Here is a 21,403-nt window from a genome sequence, read left to right on the forward strand (position 1 = left end):
TATCCAAAAAATTACTTCGAATTTTTTTACTTTGAAAATTCCCTCGAATTCACTTCGACCCTTGATAAATCTGCCCCATAGTGTGCTGTTGCTCAGCTTGGGGATTGTGTTTCCTGGGAGATTGGGAAGGTATTCCTAGGGGCCTAAAATCAGGTGTAAATTAAGCAGCCACTTGAAAATGCTGTGGAAAAATAGGGCATTCATCCACACCTTTTTTTCCAGAGCGACTTTTTCTGGGAACTTACTTGACACTTCAGTTTTTTGCAACAAATTCCCAGAACGCACTACCTGTGCCATTGTCTTTCAATACCATATTAAAATCTCTGCAGTACTCCCCTGTGGATGCAAATAAGCATTGGTAGCACAGCAATACTTTGCAGTTATTTGCTACAAAAATTACATCAGCAATTACAGTATGTTACATAACTCACCTTCCCCTGTCAACCCCCTAGCATAGCATAGAAAACTTCAGCTTAGTCCTAACCAGAGGTAGCCACATCATATTGGTTTCTAAATATTTGCATTCAGGTTCCTTTATGAAACATTTTGCCTCCTACCTACTGTATAATAAATATATCTATATAAACATCAAAAAATTAAGTCGCACTCAGGGAATCTTTGAAAAATTCTTTAAAAGTCCATAATTTTATTAAGTCCATTATAAAACAGAGGGTCAATGTTTCGGTCTATTCCTAAGACCTTTTTTTAGACCTCTTGAAAAAGGTCTTAGGAATAGACCTTCATTTTTTCACGTTTGTAAGGAGTACTAGTAGGTAGCACCAGGGTCATGAATTTTTTGGTAATAGTGTGCTTAACCTGTCTGGACTATATATATATATATATATATAAATATATATATATATATATATATATATATATATATATATATATATATATATATATATATATATATACATATTATACACATTGCTTCAACAATCTGCTTATTGTCTCTACAGGGATTCCAGGAAGTGACTACATCAATTCCAATTATATTGATGGTTATAGAAAACAGAATGCTTACATAGCGACACAGGGACCTCTTCCAGAAACCTTTGGGGATTTCTGGAGAATGATGTGGGAACAACGTAGTGCAACTGTAGTAATGATGACTAAGCTGGAAGAGAGATCCAGGGTAAATATATGTTTTATAGCATTCTTTTTCTATTAAAAAATACTGATATGTTAGATACAGTATATTCCATGTTATTTGCTCTTTCAATAACATATTCTTTTTAATGTCCAACTTGTCTAGAATTGTAAAGAAGGTGCAGATGTTAAACATGACACAATGATTTCTACTGAGCAGAAACAAATTATATTGAAATCTATAGTTTTTCACTGGTATGTGATCTGTTAGTAGAATGCACATATTGAATAAGTCATATGCATTATTCCTATTTAAACAATAGTTATATTTTTCTCTCTGTAATTAAATCACAGTAGCATGTATGTAAGGATACATCCATTTTGAAAGCAATGCATTCCTAATTGGTGTTTTACTAGCCTTAAAGAATGGTCTTGCACATTATGGAAATATTCCTTATATGGAAAACACCAAATTGTATACCGGAAGACATATTAATTTTGAGACTGTGCATTTAGTATCTCAGTAGTATCTAGAATATTACTATACAGAAACACTGATAAGAAAAACAGTACTGTTTTCACTAAATAAACATTATTTGTTACATAAATAACGTTTTCTGACAGACCAAGTAAAACAAGAAATTTCAATAAGAACTCAAATTAAGAAAATATCCAATAAGAACTACAGTGTACTTCCAGAACATGTCAAAGTACTTCCAGAACAACTATCTGAAAATTAGGGCAGACTACATGCAACATTTAGGGGCCGATTCACCAAGGGTCGAATATCGAGGGTTAATTAACCCTCGATATTCGACTGGGAATTAAAATCCTTCGACTTCGAATATCAAAGTCGAAGGATTTTAGCGCAAATAGTTCGATCGTTCGATCGAAGGAATAATCCTTCGATCGAACGATTCGAAGGATTTTAATCCAACTAACATTGACTTCAGTAGCTTTTAGATGGCGAACTAGGGGGTCGAAGATTTTAATCCAACTAACATTGACTTCAGTAGCTTTTAGATGGCGAACTAGGGGGTCGAAGTTTTTTCTTAAAGAGACAGTACTTTGACTATCGAATAGTCGAACGATTTTTAGTTCGAATCCTTCAATTCGAAGTCGAAGGTCGAAGTAGCCCATTCGATGGTCGAAGTAGCCCAAAAACACTTCGAAATTCGAAGTTTTTTAACTTCAAATCCTTCACTCGAAGTTAGTGAATTGATAAAGGACCCTGTGCGGCCCAAAACGTTGCCTTTTTCTACTGTATTGAGCCAATAAAACACTTGAAACGCAACAGAAACCTATTTGTCAGTGTGCTATGGTCATATGGACTGAATTGAAGTTAGTGAATTGGCCCCTTAGTCAATGCACTTTTTCTTTAAAAAAGATTTTGTAGGGTGCCAAGTAAGTAGTTCCTCAGAAGAACCTACTCTAACATTGTAAAGTCTTGTTGGAAAAATAGAATTATGGTTCAAAGACAATTCCTTAAATTACAGTAGAGTAGAACAGATTTGTTCAGTTATAGCTCAACAATAGCGTTCAGCAAAACACCATGCCCCAGATATCCACAGGACACTTGCAGATAACAACAATATCTAGTGTGCTCTGGAACGATTTTATCTAAATGTCCACAGTGATATATTTTATGTGGCTGGAGATGACAAGTGAATTTGGAGAAGCCGCACACCTCAAAGGTGCGTGTCCCTGAAACGTTGCACCACTGCTTTAATAAAATTGCAAGGGCTTGCTCCTGTGTGCCAGTGGATTTATTCTTATGCTGGAGATGACAACACAGGGCTTGTCTTTTACTGCTGAACAAAGACTGATCAGCCTATGCACTAGGAGACAATTTTCTTAGCATTATGTTAAATTTAGCAAACATCAAAACTACAGTTACATTTGGCATATGTTTTCTGATTGACTTAAAAAGGAAGCACCAAAATGCAAAGTAATGCATTTCCAGGTGATAATCATAGGTCTGGGGGTCACCCACACAAGGGCTCCATTATGCATAGTGGGTATTCTGATCCATATGACTGGATCATATGGACCATATAAATCTCTGTCATTAGCTAGTAGACTGAATGTTATTTAATTTTGGTGCTGGGAATATCTTACACTATAGATAGACAACTTTGTTGAATAATTGTTAAAATTGCTTTCATTTATATATAACCACATTATGTTATTAAAATGTACATGTTAAAAAAAACATATTTAAATTAATTTCTGTCTAAGCAATGTTGACATTTGTTAAGCAATCTTCTGGAGCTCTGCGTGTAATTAGTTATAGCCTTGACATATTTATACAGCCACAAAACAGACTAAAGCAGCACACTCTATTATAATGTGATAAAATGTGGTACTTGGAGAGTACTTAAGCATATACTAAATGGCAGTACCTGTATTTCCTATAAAATATTCAATGTTAAGAGTCTTTTGAGTACTTACATTTAATTATGTTACAGGTTCCTTGAAAAATAACAATAAAAACAAAAATCTACATTATGTAATGTAAAAAGCAGCACTCAAGAATGATAATTGGTATTGTTGAAAAAAAAAAACTACTTGTATAGCCGAAAAAACATTTGTTACTCTAAGGTTCATGTTACAACATTCATATTTTTTTTTAAATAAATCATCTATAAGGTCTGTTTAAGACCATTTTGATTGGGGACCTATTATTCCATAAAATTGCATTTCCAAATGTTATAGCTCAAGACTGTCAGAATACACCTGGAGGAATAAGAGAAATTGACAACCCCTCTGGTGCTATGTAATACTGTAGGAGTTAACTCTTGCAATTTACCATTCCATTCCCCCATTCATTCAATTCTTTTTTATGACACAAACAGCTGTAATAATTTCTTTTCAATAAAACTGAGATTTTATGCTGCAAATTTTTTATTTTATTGTAATATTTTTCCTTGTTGACAAAATCTCAACGCATATATTGTATCTGGTCATTTATTTGAGGAGGATTACCATGCTTAGGCACTGAGACAGTATTTCTTTAGGCACATTTTAGCTGCTATCCCTACTCTTTGTGGTATTTTCATGCAATGGAATAGTGTTATGGTCTGCTTTCCTAAAGATGTAAAGAAACCAGATCAGCAATATTTGTAATGAGCTAAATTAGAAACACAACTTTCCCACAGCAGACAATCAAATATTTGCTTTAATTTTCTAACCTGAAATAGATTGTTTAAAACTAATTGCTGATTGGTAATTATTGGTAACTGTACTTTTTTTTAGAAAAATAAGATCCACTTAATTTTCTTTAGTATAGTCCATGGATAAGCTATATTTGGTGTTTTAGATGAAAGTAGCTAATGTTTATGAATTTGTAGGTTTTCTTTGGGTACTCCAGTTTCCTTTCAGACTCCAAAGACATACATTAAGGTTACTTGGCACCTGATTAAATGACCTGAATATATGGCTTTAAACTAGGGATATATCCTATAAGTAAGCTACAATGGGACAGGGACTGATGTAATAATAATGATAAACTAATATAATTAACTAATAACTATATCAATACAAGATAAATAATATTGAGAGCTGACTTTCCCTTCTTAGGGAAATTAGATATATTTCTAATAAACACAAAGTGCAGGTCTACATTGCAAATAGATTGCATTTACATTTAATGCAGACAGTGCAGTCCTTTTTGTTGGATTTTCAAGAAATGAACCCAGTTTTCCTGGTAACCTTCTAGTATAGTCCTTTAATGAATACATTCATATTTGCTATATTAAATAAGCAAAACATTCTGTTTTGCATCATGTAAATACCCTCCATTTTCACAGCTGCTTTTCAAAAACTAGCAAATAGTGTAAATAAATAAACCTGGCACTTTTGTCAAATCTTTTGGGGGTCCTTATGAGAGAGAATAGTCTCATTTGTACAGCTGGAAACACTGTGTTTCAACAATGATGCTGTTACACAGATGCAGCCAGGTTTTTAATTTGTTCATTTAAGTTAATTATGTTGACATTGATCGCAGAAATGCGAGCCAGTGCTGTCACCGAATCCTGCTTTGTCTCTGAATTCTGAGGTACGGCTATGCTGGAATATATTACAGAAGAAAAACTAACACTAATTATGTTTGCATTGTATACTGGAAAAAAATCTAATTTCATCCAGAACTATGAATGCTTAGGTACCTTGTATATTTTTGTTATTTGGTACAGTGCAGCACTATAATCAATATATATATATATATATATATATATATATATATATATATATATATATATATATATATAATATATATATATATATATATACATATAATCCGTATGTGCATTCAGCTTCTCAGTAACCTAGCCATAGTGAATGGATAAAAATGTTACTCACCTCATTGCTCTCAATATACAGACAGAGCAGCTATTTTTGGGTTACCAGTTTCTCCCCAATAGTATATTTAACTAATGGCATGAAAATTGGGACTGCACACCCAACTGCTGTTTGGGAATGCCAAATGTAGAGGACCTTGTAGAAGTGCTGAATGATGCCCATTTCTTGAATTATAAATAAATTATTGTAAATATATATTTCTGTGCAAAAAAACACATTTCTTTTTGTCTAAAGCCCTTAATAGATGTGTGTATGCTGTGCACTAACTTACATAAACCCTACTGATGATAGTAACCGAAAGCCCAGTGATGTCCTACTTAAACTCAACAATAATCTCAGTCATCATGACTTGTAACATTAGAAGGGATAGTAGCATATAAACTCAAAGCAAAATAATAATTTAAAAATGTTTTGGCCCATTTCAACAAGTGAAGCTTGTAATGTGTATGAGCCATGAGTAAATTTCCAACTAATTATAACCTTATCAACAATATTTAGATTTATTTACATTTAGAACCTGAGAAACTCTTTTACTCACTGCTTTATCACAACTGAGATACGACTAATTAAAGGCTTCCTATGTTGTTACTGTAAACCTTATTAGAGCAGTGGCTAATCAGCCTACATTTTAACAATAGGGATTCCTAATGCTTTCACATTTAATTACGGAAACATTTTCTTTCGACTCCCCAAAGGGCTTGTCTTGCTATCAAATTAAACATTTACAACTTTATCTTTTTTCCGGATATTTATGTTAATCATGTTTATATAATTGTAGCAGTGTAACCAGAGTTTATATAGCTGTAATAATATAATATAGTCTCTCCCTTTCGTTTGTAGATCAGTATAGAAAACAGAGCAGCGTTTTCATTGCTTATATCCCTTGAATGTTTTTCTACTAAAACAACTCCTCTGAAAAGTACCACTGGACTGGAAATATTACATAAAATGCTCATATTTTAAAAGTAACCTTATTACTCCTTAAGATTTGTAGAATTTGCTGATTGAAGAATTTTTCTTTCAAAAACAGTTTTTCTCCATTTATGGTTTGCAGAAGTGGTCAGTCATAAAAAGTTTTACAAATATAAGAACAATTAATATAGCTATGAACAGTCATCATTGTCAAGGGTTAGGTAGGGGGCGCTACCTAACCTAAAAGGCAGAGCAAGATAGAGAGAAACTAGGGAAGATAAGACAGGAGGCAGGAACGGGCAAGGTTAGGTCAAGCAAGGCAAACAGGGCAAGGAAAAGTACAAGGATGCAAAGCAGGTACAGGTGAAAAGGCTAAAGCAGGAAAATGAGCTAGGGGCAAACCACAGTGCTCTGGAAGGCAAGGAAGAATAAAGGGAAAAGGGCTAGAGGTGGAAACAACCTAGCTATGGGCACTGCCATAGTACTATAAAAGCCAATGCTCCAGCAAGGTGTGTGAGAAGGCTTGGCCTTAAAGGAGAACTAAACCCCCCGTTAATCAAAAATCCCCAACCCCTTCCATCCATTGGCCCCCCTCAATGCTTTCTCCCTCCTTAGTAACTCAGTGGAAAAAGTATCCCTGTCATGTACCTTGGCATAATTATGCAGAGTAGCGCAGCAGAGCTCTTCGGCGGCATCTTCTTTATCTTCAGATATTCTTCTTTTCCTTCGGGAATCTTCGGAGCTTTCCGCACATAGGATTCGAGCAGTAGGCACGAATACCAGAATGATCCCAAGCGCGAATGTGCGAAAAAGCTCCATGCCGGCGCTGAGTTTCACGAGGAACCAGAAGATACAGAAGATGGCACCAGAGAGCTCCGCTGCGCTACTCTGCATGAATGTGCCAAGGTACGGGACAGGGACACTTTTTCCACTAATTTACTAAGGAGGGAGAATGCAGTGAGGGGGCCAATGGATGGAAGGGGATGGGGATTTTTGATTAATGGGGGGTTTTGTTCTCCTTTAAATAGGGCAGAGTCAGCCCTGATTGGCAGACTACAAACCAATCAGGCTGCTGCTGGGCTAGGGCTGCAAAGGCCAGGTAACAGATAGTGAGCAGCCCTGCATGTGGCTCACCTGGCTCAACTGTTAACGAAACCCAAAGGCCCCTGGCTGGAATCCCAGCAGAGCCAGACAATCATGTATTTAAACCTTTAGAAATATTCATGTTAGCTTTTTGAGGATTTTAATTGTTATCTTGATCATTTATGCTTTATTCCCAGCTGTTCTTTGATCTGGATCAGCTTAAAATGGCATGTTTAGGGTGGATCATAGCATGAATTGATGTGATTGAGGCATAGCCAAAATGCCCCAAGACTTGACGTTGGATATAATGGCAGCTATATTATTATCTTACCACAGTTTGGTTTATTGTTTGGATTCTACAGCATATATACTGTATTATTAGAAGAAATGTGTTCTACATTCATATATTTTAGTGTTTGTTAAGTTTGTAATATTATATTATTTTGAAACAGGTTTCAAAATAACTGTAATGATGTGTATTCCCTCCAGATAAAATGTGATCAGTATTGGCCCAGCAGAGGAACGGAAACCTATGGCCTTATCCAAGTGACTCTGCTAGATACTGTTGAGCTTGCAACTTACACTGTCAGGACCTTTGCACTATATAAGGTAAGATTTTATTTCCACAATCTATCATTTAAGAGTTTAGGAAAGGATGTAATAAAATACATAAAAGGAATGCAAACATATCATTTATTACTCTACATACTGTGATTATGCATTGCACATTTTCAAGTTGAAGGTAGCATTTTGCCACAAAAAAAGATGTTTTATTACATATATTGCAAAAAGTTTTTTTATTGTAAAAAAAGTAATTGTATAAGTAAGAACACATATTTGGAAAAAGGGCAGATTTCTCATATTGTATGTATCCTGAACATGTGTATATATCCAAATGTAAAAGGTACCCCATGTAGCATTCTCCATTTTATTTTAGTAATGCACTGTAATTTTACCAAATAGTTACTAAGATAATAAAATGTCCAATATTGAAATTATGCAGAGCTTGCAATACCATTAAACAATATTTTAAGCTAATTAGGACTTACTGCAATACATTTTCTTTGCATTTTGTACACAAACTAGCATCCTTTTCCTGAATAATCACTCTTTATGCTGAAGCAGAGCTGATCTAAGCTCATCTTAAAAAAAACTGCAAATATATGAAATAACAGATCTTTCATGGTTTAGTCATGACCATTATATTAAACAAAAACAGGCAACTTTACAATGAGCTGAAATAACAAAAGGTACCGAAAGTATTAAATTCATTTTTATTTCTCCAGTACTGACAGGAGATGTGAATTGAGGCCAGAACTATTCTATCACATTGTAACACCCATGTAGTGTAGAAGTCTGCAAGTAATCTTTTTTTATGTTGGACAGAATGGATCAAGTGAAAAGAGAGAGATACGACAGTTCCAATTTACTGCATGGCCAGATCATGGAGTCCCAGAACATCCCACACCTTTTCTAGCATTTCTAAGAAGAGTAAAAACATGTAACCCACCAGATGCCGGCCCTATGGTGGTCCACTGCAGGTACAGTGAATACATATAAGTATATATATTTTTATTTTTTATGTAATAAATTGACATACTCAATTTAGTCAACAATTAAACCACTTCTTCTCTATGTGCCTATATACAACTCACAGTTTTTGCTTTCAGAAAAAAAGACATGTTCTGTAAGTATGAAAATGGTTCTAACGGAGAAGAGGAGTAGATAGCTATTCTACTGGGTGGTTTGGAAGCTGTGCCTTAAAGGATCAATATATCATCTTGAATTACATGAATAAGGCTTGTGTGGAACATACCTTTCTTGAGCTAAATAGGGCAAACAGAAAGATTGATAGTGGTTTTATTTTCCAGTTTTCTGGATTAAGCAATTGCTTAAAATCTGTTTATATGTAAACAGACAACAAAGAGAGGAAGAGAAAAGTTGTTCATACAGGTCTTATTTTGACTGTGTAAGAACAAAACGATCAATTATGGTTTCTCATTAACTTCATTTCATGAAAGTGTAACAGTACATTAACAGTTGGGTCAAAGTACTTTTTAACTTTTCTATTTATGATAGAGCCTTATACATGCTTATGCATATTGACAGCACAAGTATACGTGTTTTCAACAACTATTTATATATATCAACCTGCAATATTCAAACATCCATTTAGCCTAAACTATTTGCTCGTTGGTTTTTCTTCCTCAAATGAGTTTTGCCTGTGGTCGCTCACTGTATTTTGCTGTCTGTGTTTATTTGTGTTGTGTCCAACTGTGTAAAGAAAATATCACTGCTTTGCAGTTGAGGTTGGTGTAGAAGAAATTACATTAAATCAAAGCCAGCAGCTGTCCGTAATGAATTCTGAATGAGCATTCCTTGTGAATAAAAGAATTCAGCCATCTGCAGGAAATGTAAAAATATTTTCATAACCTAATAGCTGAGATCTGGCCCAGGGTATTACAGAGTTTTCCCAGCTGAACCTCTACTTATTATCTCTGCACATAGAATAACCTGGAACATGTTGAACTCAGCTTGGAAAGGCGACTCTTGGCTGCAACCAAAATTCTGTCTGCATTTTAAACAAAAAAATAATCAGCTTGAAATAGCTTGAGATTGAAATGTTTTGCTATGCTTTTTTACAACCTCTACAAAATGTGTACTGTATCTGGTTTCTGTTATTGGCTTGTTATTAACTTGTAAGATATGGTTTTAGAAGTTACCCATTCTTTTACGCATTTATCCTCAAGTTACAATTTTCAAAAGCAATTACTCATTCCATATCCTAACGGGGTACTGTTTGTATTCAACTATCCGGGATAGCTGAGGACACTGGAAAGACAGAGATAAATTAGGACCAATGGTAGTCCTTGGAAACAGAGTGCTTTGAGGCCCATTGTTCCACTCTCAGAGTCCTTTGTATTTTCTTTGATATTATATGACCTGCACAGAAATATATTTTCTAAACTACTTATTATACTGTTCCAATTCTTAACAATGATGCAGCCCTAAGTCTGACAGAGACATTTATGGAACTTTTTACATAATTCAAAACTACAGAAAGATGTATAAATCATATTTTCATATTTGAGACTAGGCAACGAATCAATAACTACCTTTGAAAATAAATTATATAAATTAATGACTGAATAAGGAGAGATTATGCAGAATCATGGCCAAAGTTTAGCAGTTACCCATAATAACCAATATATGTTTCCTTTCTTTTATATAACAACTCTTAATGAGGTACAACCGTACCAATGTTTGGTTGCGGTAACTGCTGTCAAAGGAATTTAGCATTTTTTTAGTTGCTATGGTCTCATTTACCTTATCAACCAGGCAGGAGTTCAGCTGATGCATCGGAAAATGAATAGGACAATAAAAGTGTAGCCTCACAGAACAAAAGATTTGGTTGTGAATAGTTGGTGACCACCGAAAACCACAGAAGAAGGGCAAAGGGCAGAAAAAGGATTCAAAAACTATAAAAATGGCAAAGAACTGAATAATTAGTCAACTTAAAAACTGTAAAATGAGAAAATGAAGATCATATAACAAGTTGCTTAGAGCATGTCATTCTGTAATAAACTAAAAAATAAAATAAGTTAGAAGTGACCTAACCTTTAGAACAAGGATTGGAAATGCTGAATTGTGACTTTTCTTTTACATGTGACTAACACATTTACTAGTTCATTTAGAAGCAGAAAGTAATGTTAGGGGGGTGTTAGTAACTCCACCAGTTTTTAGTCATTAATAGTTCCATACCAAAAAACTGCAAATTTCCTCAATCCATTTACATGTGGTACTTACTATACCTAGTCTGCACTAAAACTATATATGATTCATAGAAACCATAGTTTAAGTTAAAGGGTGGTTCACCTTTAGGCTAACTTTCAGTATGTTATGGAATGATAAATTCTAAGCAACTTTTCAATTGGCCTTCATTATTTTCTAGAGTTTTTGAATTATTTGCCTTTTTCCATCTTTGAAATGGGAGTCACTGACCCCATCTGAAAACAAATGCTCTGTCAGGCTGCAAATGTATTGTTATTTCTACTTTTTATTCCTCATCTTTCTTTTTAGGCCTCTCCTATTCATATTCCAGTCTCTTATTCAAATCAGTGCATGGTTGCTAGGGTAATTGGAACCCTAGGAACCAGATTGCTGAAGAGTTGCTGAATAAAATCTAAATAACTCAAAAACCACAAATAATAAAAAATTAAAACCAGTTTCAAATTATCTCAAAATATCACTCTATACACAAAGGGGTAGATTTATTAAGGGTCGAATTTAGAGTTCATGGGAGTTTATAAAAACTCCCATAAACTCGCTGCACCTCGAAATTCGAATAAAAAAGACCAATCTAAATTTTTTTTTTTTTAAAAAAATCAAGTTGTCCAAACTCGGGTGAATGGGATCAACCCACAAACTTGAATCGAATTCGATTTGAGTTTTTTCTCCGAAAAAAACGAAATTTTCAGGAAGGCTGCAAACAACTCCAAATTGATCCCAGGACATCCCCCATAGGCTAAAACAGCAATTCCACAAGTTTAAGGTGACGAATAATCGTATTCAAATTCTTAAAGGGCCAGTACATGATACATTTCTAAAAAAAAATTTAAGAACTTGAATGTAATTTTAACTATTCCCTAGTCAAATGCCACTTTGACCCTTGATAAATCTGCCCCTAAAGGTCAACTAAAAGCTGAACAACCCCTTTAAATATATGTTTATGCACAATGCACAGGGTAAGAAAGTAAAGGACATATGTGTTTTTCATTTAAACTTGCAGGACAGTTAAGGACACTGGAAAGATGCAGCACATGTAATTTGGCAACACAGGGAAATGTATTTTGCAAAATATCAGTTTTGGAAAGCAATGTTAAAAACAAACTATTGAAACTCAAAAAAAAGTAATATGTCTGTGGAACTGTTGTTAATGCTGAACCGAGTCTTCAAAATGCAATAAGCAAATGTACTTGGCAATTTTAGGGGATATGGGCATTCCATTAATAGGGGTCATATTCCAGACTGACAGCAAATGGGAAATAAAAGGACATTTGAATAAAGGAGTGTGGCAGACCCTGACTGGCAATCTGCGAGTTCTGACAAATGCCAGAGGGGCTGCGATAAGTTGCCATAGCCAGTCATTATTTAGTGGGCTGTTGGAGAGCCAATTGTCCCTCTGTGTACTTGAAATACCAGGACCTATTTTGAATCCCAGTCCAGACCTGGAGTGTAGGTGCTAATGCTCTAAATGGATAACTATTTAAAATGTCATATCCGGTAGCTAGACAATGTAGATGATAGTTAAGGTGGCCATAGACATAACAATTACGATCTGTCTTGAAAAAGATCTTTCCAAGAAAGATTGTTCGTTTCAATACACACGTGTAGAGCTGAACCTTCAGATATACAGGTAGATATACGGGAAGAAACAATAGAATTCTACCTGTATCTGACGATTCATCACTAGCAATGGGTGGTGTTTGGGTGCCTTCAAAGGCACCCGATCAAAATTTTCCATCCAGCCCAATCGACGCACCGCATATTGTACGAAAATTAGTTTTGTTCAATATTATCTGTGCGTCTATGGCCACCTTTAGTCTGAATAAAGAATACTTATAAAATACTTATAATTATTACATTTTAGTTGCAGTCAGTCTGATTTCTGGTTGTCAGAAAGAATATTAACAGCATGGTATATATTGATTTAAACAATAAATCAAATGACAAATATAAAAATAATCAGATTATATATACAATACTTAAAACAAAATCTAGTAACACATATATTTAATGCATCCAGAACATTTAAGTCATACATATGGTCTTTACTTTTAGCAAAAAGTTTATTTATCATGTGTTGAAGCTACAGGCTATTTAGGTTGTTAAATATCTTCTATAATCAGCAGTCCATGTTCTTAGGCATCATTGTGATGCTTTTGACACATAGACATACAATTCACATTTTGGCAATCTACTGTAGCTTCAGACTCCATCATCCCCCTCCTATCCTCTTCCTATCTAAATATCATTCCTTCTACCACTTCTCTACTATCTTAATGTGATTCATAGAATTTCTTCTTCTAAGCTTGAATTTACAATGATTGGCAGTCCTTGCTTTAACCCCATAGCTATGAGTATTGGCTACAATATTTTACTTGCAAACATATTGCACAAAAACAACATTCATGTCACATCACTTAACATAATATACTATATTAATAAATGGCCAAATATTCCATGTCATGTCAACCTTCTTTGCCATTTTGAGCAACCCTCAAAAAATTCTGCAACTTATTTGTAGTTAGTGTTATGTTGTTCTTGTACGATGCTTGTCTTCCACCTTTTTTCAATTAGTGCATGAACTAATACACTAAATTTAGTGAAACACTATTTGGCTATCTGCTGGTCAAATTGCAGGATTTTTGTTCTGCTATGCTTCACATTACGCTTATATTATTACTTGGGTCAATGAATATAGGAACCAGGCACTTGAATGATGGATGTATAATAAATGCAAATGAATAGGAAAAAACCTGAAACATAATGTTCTATTTATTATCCTTTATTTATGTAGTGTCAACATATTTATCAAGTTCTTTGCAGACTTGGCAAAATATAAGGATATTATAATTCACCAATAAGTTTTATAACCAAATAAAGGCAGGAAGCCACAGGCTGAGTTCTTTCATACCAGTTATGGAGCTACCCTGCATTGGCTTTGGATAACTGAAAAAAAATAATTCTAGATTTCCAGAACAGGGAAAAGATATAACTGACAAAACATCACAGAGCCATATGGTTTGGTTAAAGATAGTTTTTTTAGGGTCAAATGTACAAACTGATGAAGATTGCTGAAATCATAACAAATGAAGAAACTGCAAAAAAGTTAATTTCAAGCAGTCATTTTTTACAACATATATACAGGACCCCCTGTAATTTTAATGCAACATTAATTGTTTTTGTTGTGACTGGGCCTTTAAGTATAAATTATTCTGTGGAAGAAATTAATTTTTTTTTGTAAAAAAAAAAAAAAAAATTTCCATGGTTCACATTAACAACATATATAAAAATACCATAACGCTAAACCTAGATGGTTGCAGTTAGATAGAGATATATGCCAAATGGCAGAAGCTCCTCCTTTCTAGTGATGAGGAAAAGATTTTGGGGGGAATGTAATATGTTGCTAAGGGAAAAACTATTCGCAATGCAAAAAGTTATGCCTTTGCGCGAACAAATTTTGCTTTGCGCAAATGTAATGTAGCTTTTGCGAGCACGGAAACTGTTTAGCGACCACTTTCGACAGTGGCTGGCCGTTTGCAAATTTTATAGTTTGTGACAATGCACAGTCAATATAATAAAACTTCTTACTGAAAAAGTCGTTATGTTTGCTCCAAAAGATAATGACACCTTCAAGCACTTAGAGTGCGCAATTACAATTCGCAATGCGCAATTACAATTTGCAATGCAATAACAGTTTAAGGAACAATATTACATTGAGAGATGTGGATTTTTAGTCTTATTGGCGTGAATTGTTTTGCACTTTGCGACTTTAATTACATTCCCCTGTTTGGCTAGTAAGTTGAATCATTTGCAAAACCGCTGCAAATTTCACTTTGAAAAATGCCCATTGACTTAAATGTATTGTGCACGAAAATAGTTGCCACAAAAAAAAATGCTCCTTGGCCTAAATGACTTTTGCTTGAAAAAAGCTTCAGTGCAAAAACAATTTTTCCCCCAGATTTTCCTGCAGGACAGATTTATTAAGTATATTAAGTATAATTTTTATATTTTCTGTTGCTGTTTCAGTGCTGGTGTCGGCAGAACTGGCTGTTTCATTGTAATAGATGCAATGCTTGAGAGAATACGACATGAAAAAACTGTAGATATTTATGGTCATGTAACTTTAATGAGAGCTCAGAGGAATTACATGGTTCAAACAGAGGACCAGTATATCTTTATCCATGATGCACTGCTGGAGGCAGTGACATGTGGCAATACCGAAGTGCCAGCAAGAAACCTGTATGCATATATTCAGAAGCTGACACAGATAGAACCAGGAGAGAATGTGACAGGGATGGAGTTAGAATTTAAGGTAAGGCACCTATATGTTTGCATAGAGAAAACACGCATTTTCTTAATAATGTAAATTTGCATTTTGGTGTCACTACCTCATGACCAGGAAATGTTAATTATATATTTATAATTTTCTTATCTTACAGCGGCTCTCTAGTTCTAAAGCACACACTTCAAGGTTCATCAGTGCCAATCTTCCTTGTAATAAATTTAAAAATCGCCTTGTTAATATTATGCCATATGAATCTACAAGGGTTTGTCTACAGCCAATTCGTGGGGTGGAAGGATCTGACTTTATCAACGCAAGCTTTATAGATGGATATAGGTAAAGTATTAATTTTTTTTAATAGTTCAGTGGTGTGGCATCAGAAGCAGTAGGAGGTCCGGCTGCTATTGGTCCATAAGTCATCTAAATGACCAGGTGACTCTCAGGGTAGTGAGGGGGCAGAATGTAATTATGGTCAGGTGGATCAGATACAGGGAGAGAAACCTGACAACTCATTCAGGGCCAGTTTAAGCTACCACTGGACCCGGACAAATATCTTATGGTGGCCCCCAACAGTCCTAAGATATTTCTTATAGAACAAAACCCAAGAAGTTGAACGTGGATACAACAAGGCGGGCAATAAAGAAATTGTCTGTGCTTATAGAAATCCATAATCACACCACAAGGGGAGACACCACACCACATAGGTTTGTAACAGAAAACCCCTTTTGGAACAAATCTTACAGAAAATTAAAGAAACAAGTGAAAAAATGAATTAAAATGATTATTGTAGAGCTCCTTAGTTGTGATGGGACTTATTTCGCTTCGCCAAAAATGAGCAAAACTGAGAAAATTTGCCAAAATGCATTACTCTTTTGACTTTTTATGGGCGAATGCCCATTTTGCCGTTTATTAAAACATCATGGAGCATAGGCATTATCAAGAAAACAAGGACCAAAAGATCATCTTTTACATTAAGCTGCCATTGGGTGATCATCAGTGTGCTCCCTCAGAGATCACCCGACTGGAAGTAATGGAGGCTGTAACTGTAACAGAAAGAAGTGTGGGTGTAAAGACAGAGCTCTGCCATTTGTTGGCCGCTGTAAGCTAGCGTGTATATGAGCCATTGGTTTGTGTGTGAGCACAGAGAATCTTATAAGCAGTGGGTGGCCCTTAAAGGGGAGCTTTATAATAAAAGTCCTTTTCAAATTAAACACAAAAAATTGTGATGTATATATGGGCTTGAATAAATCACCTTTGGACACAATTTCAGCAAACAGGTGTGCACTTACAACAAGTGTTTATTTTGGGATTGGGTTGAGCTCTCCACTTTCGTGCATTCTTTTCAAATTAAACATGAAATCAAAAAATTTTTTTTTATTAAAACATTCACAATTAAAACTCATTTAAAAATCCCAGCTGCCATTCAAATGTTTCCTGCCCTTCCTCTATGACTTAGGCATTTCCATTCATCACTTATTAGATGTCACTGCACTTCCCACATTCCCCATGCTCTCTTCACCGGTTAATTGTGTAACCAATGCATAGGGATGGGCATCAGGTCCCTCATTTAGGTGCACAAACAAGATTTTGAGATGATACAAGGCTTGCCTTAATAAAAGTGTCCACAAACTGGCTCCTTCCTCCTTTCTAAAATGATGAGTTTCCAGACCGAAGGAAACAAGATTCAAATAATTTATGTAGTGTAATTAAAGTTCATTTTGTTTATCTAACGCAATAAATTAGCACTTGGAATAATTTTTTCAGGTGACGGGCGCCCTTTAATATATAATTTTTCTATGTAGAATTATCCAAAGCCACTTACTACTACAAACGTATATTTTTATGAGAATGTAATATATAAAATTGATATAAAGTAATGTTCAATATATGCCCTGTTTTATGTGATATAGTTTTAGAGAACTGCAAAGTTCAAGAGAATAGTTTAGCATTTGTTGCAGAAGATGCAGGCAGCTACATTTATGTTTCATGTTTAGCCATTAAACCCATAATGAGCATAGCACAGTAATATAGTGTTATATCTATTGGATTTATCTTGCCCTCCAGTTTTATTCCTCTGTAATATCCCATATGGAACAGTGAAACATAACATTTTTATTTGTTTTTGAGATTGCATTCAAATAGCTTAACACACATTGTAAAACCCATACTTTTGGTAAAGGCTCTACCTACTTGGAATTTTGTTATATACAGTATATGGTAATGCAGAGTAGTCAGTACCTTAACTCTAATTAACTTTATATTCTTTGCAAAACAGACAACAAAAGGCCTATATAGCTACACAAGGTCCTCTGGCAGAGACAACAGAAGACTTCTGGAGAATGCTATGGGAGCACAATTCAACAATTGTAGTTATGCTAACCAAACTTCGAGAAATGGGCAGAGTAAGTATCTTCTGATTTTTTGTTTTTTCCTAAATTGAGATTGAAGCACTTTGTGAAAAATATGATTACTGTTTCCCATCACATTTCAGTTTAATCTACAGTGTCAATGAAATCAAACTATGAAATTATATTTCTACTGACCATTTGTGAATCCAGAAACCAGTAGAGCACTCATATGGCTTGTTTTGCTGATCAGAACAAAGGTGCCCCTACGTGTCAGAGGTGTCTTGTTCAAAGGCCCTTTCAAAGGATCTTTTTACTGTGTTCCATTTATTACAGTGAATGGTTGAGGTTTAATAGTTCTTTGTCACAGCACCCAGTCATAAATTGATTCATAAAGTTCTGAAGATTAGTCAGTTGTTTCTGTACCATGCTGCTCTGGATAATAAACACATCTGTGGTTTGGCTGATGACCAACTTAACAAAAAATACATTATTAACATACACAAAATTAAGGGTGGATTACTGGACACAGAATTCCAGGAATAACCGTTACTCTAAGGTTGCCATCTGTATGGATTTCACACTGACAGACCCGTTTTTGGAAGGGCTGTCTGGCTGAAAAGTGCCAGTCCGGATTTTCAAATTAGGAAAACTAGACAGGACATTGAAGTTAATGACATAGCAGTCAGCCAATCGCTGCATCATTAGTCGCACCCCAACATCACTGACCTGGCCTTCGACATCACTGGCTCGCCCCCAACATCATCCTCGCCCTGCCCGTTTTCCCCCACCGGAAAAGGTGCCAATCTTATGTTACACTTAAAAAAAATGTACATCATTTTTGTTGAAGCAGTACATATGAAAAATGGAAAAACCAAAAACATTTTCGTACATAATGTTGCATTTGAGTTATATTGATAAGGTTGATTATGAGTTATTTTGTCATGAAAGTCACCCTGCTGCTGCTGCTCCTGCCATGATATAGGGTTTGATGACACCTTATTGCTTCTTATCAACTGAATCAAGTATCTTTTTTATCCATATGCTTATTTGTGAAGTTAGCTAGATTTACATGTATAACAAATTTGACTCTAATCCTAATCCTGTCAAGATGTCTGCTAATAATCACCAACACACAGACCTGTGCTGAGCAAACCAAAGCAGCACATAAATCTTAGTTACCACATTTACCCAGATTTCCATATCTGTCGGATGTTACAGATATACTTTTGTTAGACCTAATGATATACAAACTACATTCTAACCATTCTGTTTTTCCTTCAATAAAATATATTTATAGAATGATGCCACAATTTTGATTATATTTGGAATATGCCTGATTGTGCTTACATTTTCTTTTTACCAGGAAAAATGCCATCAGTATTGGCCTGCTGAGCGTTCTGCACGGTATCAGTATTTTGTAGTGGACCCAATGGCAGAGTATAACATGCCACAGTATATCTTACGAGAATTTAAAGTCACAGATGCCAGGGTAAGATGATATCATATGCATAAATAAATATGTACAGGTTCACTTTCTAAATGGGGTTAGACAAACAGTTCATTTGTTTTCTTAGTTTGGATCAAATACAGTGTTTTATTATTACAATTTTAAACATTTGGATTGAGTCTATGGGAGACAACCTTTCCGTAATTCTGAGTTTTCTGGATAATGAGTTTCCAGATAACGGATTCCATACCATAAATATATATCTATATTTGATATTGCATTTGATGAGACCTTGCATTGCTTGCCATTCATGCTAATAAAATAAATGCATTTGCCTCTCACTCGCACTGCATATCCTAGGGAGATTTAAAATATTGCACTGTATCCCCATCATGTTGTGCAATTGCATTTTGTATGACACTGGGGCTTATTTCTAATCACTGGGCAACTTTTCATCTGGACAGTAAACCATAGCAACCAATCAGTGATTAGCTTTTTTCAGCCAGCTGCAAGTTGAACACTGTAAGCAATCATCTGATAGGTTGCCATGGGTTACTGGCAGGTACAAATTTGCCTAATGTTTATATATATTATTTTAAGTGTTTGTTTCAGCTTTGACATACATTTAAACAAATGATTATAACATTTGTATTGTGAATGTAACACATGTACCATCATGCATATTAAGCGAGGCTTGCTATAATAAAACCTATGGCAGTACTTAATAAAATGTATGGGTATCACAGAATGGTACATTACACAACAGGCGAGAAGTGCTGCACTTTTTTGGGCCAACTGGTGCAGTAACTCTGTCTGCCTCATTAAAATATAAATGCTGGCTGAATTTCAAATTCCACATCTGTGCAGCAAAAATTGGAATGTGGTTGTTGATTCTGGTTTGTTTTAGATGCTTGGATACCTTTTTCTCGTTTTTTTTTTTTTTTGTACTTATATGCTCATAGATTTTTCATCACTCAATCCTTCAATATGTTTCAGTTTTGTAAGGTCTCCAGGTTGTACGATCTGGAAATGTTAATATGGTGTTATTTAAAAACAGCAGAGCAGCTAGTATTCTCAAAGAATAGATTTACATGCTTTGTAAATTACAATTCCAGTTTTGGATCTGATAACTATTGGTTTTTTTTTGTAGAACTCCCATTTTATCCTTTTAGTCGTGCCCAATCATTGTTGTTGATAGAGACATTTTTAATGTGTCTTATTTGTAGATCACAACCTTTCCTTGTGATCTAATGTAGGTATAGTTTTAGTTTTATCTGATACAGCATTTGTTAGCTGCTTGTTTTGCTATTCATGCAGCAATTTTGACTGCACAATATTAATATTAATCTTGTGTGAAATGCCATAAAGCTGAAAAGAACTGAGCTTTTATAATTGAAATCAGTAAATTAGAAATGTATTCTAGTGTAAATGTTTTAATATTTAAAATATGGCGGCTTTCATTTAATAAACTTTTTTTACCAAATGTTCTCTGTATATTGGCAAGCATTCTATACATTTAATGGTTGGAGGAGTTGCACATGGTTTACTTTACTGCATCTCTAAGCCTTGAGGGTGATAGATAATTCTTAGTCTTCTTATTCACCTCAGAGGGAAAGGAGAGGAAAGAACTAATTTCATGTGAGATTTTAAATTACAATTCTCAGAGATGTACAGCCTCATGACCAACATAGAATATTGTATGAATCTTCAATGGTTTGACTGTTTTTGTTTTATGGAAGACCACAAAGCATTCCAAGAGTGAGAATATAGTTTCGGTACAAGCTCTATTTAAATGGCTCATGTTGGACAAAAATGCATGCCGTATTAAAGTAAAGCAATAACTGTGGCATTGTTTATTTGTACTCCCAAAGAGAGATGATTTTTGTTTTTACAAAGTTAAGCTCATTTCTGTTTTTAAGGACTTATATGATTGTGTGGGCTTAATGTAATTTGTTCATCATATAACAAATAAATACAATTTGAAAATTCTCTGCATAGTTTGCAGTACATGACATTACTATCTTATGTACAATATGTTGACTCTCATTTCTCCTAGAAGAATTGATCTGAGACCAAGTGTATGTTCCCTCAGTTTTA

At 34.8% G+C, this 21,403-nt stretch overlaps 1 protein-coding gene across 42 annotated transcripts in view; it reads left to right on the forward strand.

Moving 5' to 3' along the window:
• ptprd.L (protein tyrosine phosphatase receptor type D L homeolog) overlaps positions 1–21,403 on the forward strand; it is a 955,323-nt gene that overhangs the window by 922,311 nt on the left and 11,609 nt on the right. For all 42 annotated transcript variants that reach the window (XM_041563903.1, XM_041563907.1, XM_041563920.1 and 39 more), the window contains 7 exons: positions 960–1,135; positions 7,933–8,052; positions 8,830–8,984; positions 15,256–15,541; positions 15,669–15,847; positions 17,787–17,913; positions 19,223–19,348. In XM_041563903.1, the coding sequence (XP_041419837.1) occupies positions 960–1,135; positions 7,933–8,052; positions 8,830–8,984; positions 15,256–15,541; positions 15,669–15,847; positions 17,787–17,913; positions 19,223–19,348 (1,169 nt within the window). The remainder of the gene's footprint in view (positions 1–959; positions 1,136–7,932; positions 8,053–8,829; positions 8,985–15,255; positions 15,542–15,668; positions 15,848–17,786; positions 17,914–19,222; positions 19,349–21,403) is intronic.

The sequence above is a fragment of the Xenopus laevis genome, chromosome 1L (genome assembly GCF_017654675.1).
Source record: "Xenopus laevis strain J_2021 chromosome 1L, Xenopus_laevis_v10.1, whole genome shotgun sequence".
NCBI classification, from domain to species: Eukaryota; Metazoa; Chordata; class Amphibia; order Anura; family Pipidae; genus Xenopus; species Xenopus laevis.